The 6000-nt window shown below is 32.5% G+C and overlaps 1 protein-coding gene across 1 annotated transcript; it reads right to left on the bottom strand.

Moving 5' to 3' along the window:
* Positions 1–440: 440 nt before the first annotated feature.
* Positions 441–3335, bottom strand: LOC131610483 (probable WRKY transcription factor 47). Its single transcript, XM_058882441.1, has 6 exons — positions 3026–3335; positions 2857–2928; positions 2638–2781; positions 2045–2257; positions 1846–1959; positions 441–1712 (listed from the first exon to the last, which is right to left on the bottom strand). The coding sequence occupies exons 1-6, from the start codon at positions 3185–3187 to the stop codon at positions 1122–1124; spliced, it is 1296 nt and encodes a 431-aa protein (XP_058738424.1). The 5' UTR covers positions 3188–3335; the 3' UTR covers positions 441–1121.
* Between the last annotated feature and the right edge of the window lie 2665 nt (positions 3336–6000).

The raw sequence follows: 6000 nt of genomic DNA on the forward strand, positions 1-6000 counted from the left end.
ATATATATATATATATATATATATATATATATATATATATATATATATATATATATATATATATATATATATATATATATATATATATATATATATATATATATATATATATATATATATATATATATATATATTTGATGAAAAAAATTGCACCCCCGAGTCGGGGTCCTAGCTCCGCCACTGAGAAGGCCTGAGTCTGTCCTACGATAAACTTCAATTTTTTAACTTGGCCTGACCTTTTTTAAAACCTAGGGTGGCCTGAAAACATATTTAAAAGCTTACATCTCATTAAAATTTTTAATTAATTCATATTACTTAAAAAATCTTATAGGTCTCCCTATATATGCATAAATAAACCGACCTATTTAGACTTTGTTCTAGTATATATGCATACATAGGCTAGCATATTTAGCCTTTTTTCTAATATATATGCATACATGGGCCAACCTTTTTAGCATATCTCTAATATGTGTGGAAATAGAGGTCAGTTTATAAGACATCATAGACTTTTTTAATAGTCTAAGCCTGACCTATTTAATAAAATAGGCCTTTAAAAAAGCCTAAACCTAGCCTCTTTATTAAATAGGCCTAGCCTGACCTGACCTAAAATAAGCTAGACTATATGCCCCTGCAGGTCGGCCTGACCTATTCCCACCCCTATAGCGGTTTAGTACGGTTTGGAATTTTGACACGGTATACCAAATCAATAATTTTATTTCAGTTTAGTTCTTAGTAAATTGAAACGATTTGGTTCAGTTCGAGTGAATTTTTATTATAGTTTAATTCAGTTCAGTCAATTTTTCTCACGAACCGTACCATAACACTTGAAGTTACTGCACTGCTGCAAGTGATGATTTAAAATTACACTACAATTGTGACTTAATTTTATATTAAACCACAATTACGACATGTCATTGCAAAGGCTACCACATCAACAATAACTTGGCCGCAATTTAAAAGCCCGTGTTACATACAGTATAGAACAAAATATATAAGTGTAGAGTAAAATGTACTCATCCGGCACAACTAATCTTCCCATCTCTTTCTGTACAAAGAAAAAAATATAGATACTATATGGTATATAAATGTAGTTGGTCAAACAAGATTCACATACTAGCTAGCTAATTGGTAGAGAATGTAGTGCATGACTGAGGAAGCTGAGGTGAACCTGCAGGAACCACACTTGCATTGTTATTATTATCATCACCCCCTCTTTGTGCTCCAATAATTGACGAAATCGCTGCCGCCAAGGCTGCAGTGAAGTTTGGATCCGAAGATATGGCTGCACTCACACTCTCCACCATTGATGAAGGTGGTCTTTGCCCTAGCTGAAGTAAGGGCAAGGCCATAGTTGGTAGCTTCTGTGAGAACAAGAACGGGTTAACACCTAGTAGTTGTTGTTGTGGATGCTGTAATGGTAGAGGAATTCTGTTGTGTTGCATGGCAAGGTTGTGGCCGTGTGTCAAGTCGAGAGTGATGGTTGGAAATGGTTGAGAAGATGATAGGGTTGATATTGTAGCGTAAGGGAATGAAGATAAAAATGGTGCTGATTCTTTGCTTAGTGTTGATGAGGTTGAAGAACTTGATAGTAGCATTGATGCAGCTGCTGATGTGGTGTTTGCTATTGCGGCTGCGGCCGGTGGGAGTGGATGGTTGTGATTGCCTTCGTATGTTGTTATCAAAACGATCTTGTCTTCCGCACATCTTTGGACCTGGACATATCCATATCAGTTGTCTGAGTTTCTAATAGTTATTACCACTTCATTTGGGAACAAATTTTTTTTTTTTTAAATAAGCAATGGTATTAAAAGATCTGGGAACAAAATTATAATCAACTATGATTACCTGTTTTCGAACGGGACATCCTACCGCCATAGTGCAACGATAGTACGCGCGAGGACAAGGGTTTCCTTTCGCCATTTTTTGTCCATATTTTCTCCATTGACATCCATCACTAATCTAAAATCAAATCATCAATAATTAATCATTATATTAATCTTTCATTTAATTAATTAATATACTCATATGCATATATAGTATGTACCATAGGAGCTTCTGATCTTGCTCTTATCGAAACCCTAGCTTTTCTGAAATGCGTTAGATCTTGTTCAGAAGTTTTGGATGAGTGTGAAGAAGAACATTCAACAACATCTTTCGCACTATGATCCGAAGGACAAGCTTGTTTTCCATCCGAAACGGATGCATCATTCATAATCTTTTGTTCCGATGATTCCATCACATGATTTGTTTCCATATTCTGTTTCAGACTTATCTTTGATCAGTAATCAGTTCTATGAAATGTTGATAATAACCTCAAATGTTCAAAAAAAATAATATAGAAAAGTTTATAAAAATTAAAATGAAATATAAAAAAAAAATGTATTAAATGTTTCTTGACTATAGTTGCAGAAAAATCCAAATAATAGATATTTTAGTAGAAGGATTTGAAAAAAGATAGCCACGGTTTCTAATTTAAGTGAAGCACGCCACCCTTGTTTTCTTTATTACTGACTACGAAATTAATGTTGAGAAAAAACAAAAAAACAAATCTAGAAGAAACAAACAAAGGTTGAAAATAAAATCATCATAGAAGAAAATAAAATAAAATAAAATCATATGGAATGTATAGATTCATACATCGACATGGTTTTGTTGCTGCAAAGCGATGAACAACTGAGCTTGTAATTGGCTATAGCTTTTGGTGATTTGTTCCAACACATTTCTTAGTTTCTGATTCTCTTCTTGCACCTTCCTCAATTCAATTTGCAGTGTATTCATCAGCTGAAATGAGATTTTATCAACACAAAAACATATATACTATGTTGTTGGAAATTGTAACACACACAACAAACAAACCTCAGTTTCGGAATTCTCAGGATTTTCTACTTTGGACTTTGTAGCACTTGCATACGTTAAATTCAGTCCTGTCTATATATGAAAAGAAAATTAAAATAGAAACATATATTAAATCAATTAAGAATATATATGTATATAATATAATCAATATTAATATTTAAAACATTACATTAACATGTTGATCTTGATCTTGTTCTTGATCTTGGTTGTCGTTAGGTGATGATGAGAAGAGATTCATTTCCTTGATTGAAGGATCTGTGTTGTTACAGAGGAAGTCGCCGGAGGAGGTTAAGAAGGAGAATTCACGGTGGTTGTGGTGGTGGTTTTCCATTAGTGTAATTATTTAGGGATGTATAGAGAGAGAATGAGAAGAGAGAAGGTTGGTAATATTGCTAGTGATTGAGAAATGAGGTGGTAGTTAAGGTATGAAATTAATCAACGATGGTTTTTCAACGCAAAGGTATAGTTTACTAGTTTGATAAATTTAAATGTGGAAGCGCACACCTTCTCATCCCTATTTGGACCTTGAGCTAGGGGTCCCACGTAGAAGAATAGAGTGAAGAGACCTTGGAGGGAACTTCATGTGAAGACAATAGCCGTTTTTGGCCAACAATGATGTCATCATTAGCAATTGCTAATGCAATCCATATTCAACACACATCCCTTATGGCAAATGTTAGAATCATCCATAAAGTTGAAGTAGGTCATGTAAGATCATGTTGTGTATTTCATTTCATGGTACGAATGAGTGATTGTCTATCAATATGAGGTTGCTATTTTTAATTGTTAGGGTTTTGAAATTAAAATGGAGTTTAAGAATTAGTATGTGTTTGAAATGTTGTTCTTTGTGGTTGTTTTAGGGTTTAGTGTTTACCATGGATAGAATTTTTAATATTGTGATTTATTATAGAAGGGAATTTGTAGATCAAAAAATCTCTTTATATACAAAGGAGAAGTATCATATTTTAAATATAATCCTGATAAATTGAGTTTTTTTTTTTTTTTTTTGAGATGTTGGGTATTTTGGAAGTTCTTGGATCTAAAGAGTGAGCAATATATGTGTTTAGTTGCGGAGTCAGAAATATAGGAAGGATTGTAGAAATTACGACGAAGTAAAATTTTATGAGCACTACCACAATGCGACACCATGGATCGAAGATTATGATCACTGTACTTCTTGAACCATACGTATCGATTTTGATGTGAGACCGTTATTTAGTATTTTCTATCTCCGATTCGGTGTTTTGACTCTTCGGTCGTTTTTCTTGCTTCAGTTTTTTCACCCTCATGTTTGAAGGTACCTTCTTTTCACCTTAGCTTTTACTCAAGTATTTATTGCATTTCTGTTAGAATAAATGGTAACTTTATTATTGTCGATAGTGACTCGGATAGTAGTGCTTCTTCGTCTTTAAAAATGGGAGAGGAGTATGAATCACATTCCTTCTTTTCTGTTAGTGGAGATTCTAAACCAGAAATCATCCTCTTAAGTGGTAATTTAGAAATGGAAGAGTCATCTGGATAATCTATTTCAGAAGAATTTTTTTGAGGACCCTTTAAAGATTCTGTTTCCGACAAAGTCTGACGATGGTGAAAACCTTGCCGAGAAACCCATGCCTTCTTCTGTCTTGACCGATAAAATTAAAATTTGACATGACTCAAGCAATTTTGATTAAAAAAATTCAAAAATATCTTCAAAATCACTCTTTCTTTCACTTATATATATATTTTTACTATTATACGTGAAATTATGATACAATAGGGTGTAGAGGGAAATAAATTATAACACATGTCCAGTTTTCAATTCATATGATATGAACTAATATAGATAAAAAATAAAAAATAAAATATGAAAAGATATATACTATTCTCTCGTGGTAAATTTTATATTACCATAATATTTTAATATTGACAATATAATATTTTATCTCTCAAATTTATTAAGACCCAATTAGACGGTAGAGTCTCCCTAAATATTTTAACTCTAGTGCATGCCCATATTCAAGTTAAAACTCAAGGTCTTAAACTCTATAACAGGGATTTGAGGAACCTAGAAGACGTATATTGTAGGGTAAATTATCGTCCACATCCACGTGGGGTATAGTCCAGCAAGGTCTACATGGTTGACGGTACAACTGCTTCTATGTTTGACGGTAATTAGAGGGAATGGACCCACAAGACTAAAAACCTAATCCCCTTGACTTTGAACTCAACAAAGCGTATTCAAAGATCTAACTCGTCTCTTTCCACAATTCCAGAGTCATGAATTGCTTGCGGTCTTCCAATAGAAAATATATATGAGTTTAGGGTTAAAGGTCCTAGAAGCTTGCTTATCTGATTCAATTATCTCGAAGAAGTAAATTGGATTCATACAAAGAATAGGTGCCACAAGACTCTATGTTGTAATTAAATTAAATTACTTAAATTATTTAATTGAATTTAATTGTATTTTAGTTAATTATTAAGTGATATATGTTTTTAATTAAATATGTGATGAAAATGTGTTATCAGTTATGTGTTATTGATTGGTGTTTCTCGGAATATAGTTGATGTTAGACATTATTCAGCATTTAGTTAATTTTGAATTTTGAATAATGGAAATAATAGAATAAAAATAAAATAGTGAGATTTTGGTGGAAAAATAGAGTTTGTAGAAAATAATTAGAAAATAATTAGAAAATAAGAGGAATGGTGGAAATAAGAGTAAATAAAAAAAAGGAAAAGAAAAATTGAATTGGAAAGGGTAAAATAGGAATAACCTAAATAATAGGAATTATGTTTTCTTTTAAATAGAAAACAGTGAGGGTTGAGAGACTTTTACCGTACGTAGAATTGAGAGAAAAAGACAAAAAGAGGCAAAGACAAATAGGAGGCTAATTAATTGCTTAAGGGAAGAAGAATCAACCATTGTTGTAGTGTTTTTGCTTGAAATTAAGGTAAAGGGGGGAGATTACTCTACTATGGATGTATATTGTATGAAGGGTGGAGAGTGATCCTCACCCTCATCTAGATTGAATTCTCCATTGTTGTATGTTACGAGTTCTTGATTGTTAACGTGTGGAATTCATGTCAATTACCACGTTGATGTATAATTTCATGCTCTGTTATATGCTGATTTTTATACATATTGTGTTGATATGAGTTCTG

Source organism: Vicia villosa, linkage group LG6 (assembly GCF_029867415.1).
Source record: "Vicia villosa cultivar HV-30 ecotype Madison, WI linkage group LG6, Vvil1.0, whole genome shotgun sequence".
NCBI lineage: Eukaryota > Viridiplantae > Streptophyta > Magnoliopsida > Fabales > Fabaceae > Vicia > Vicia villosa.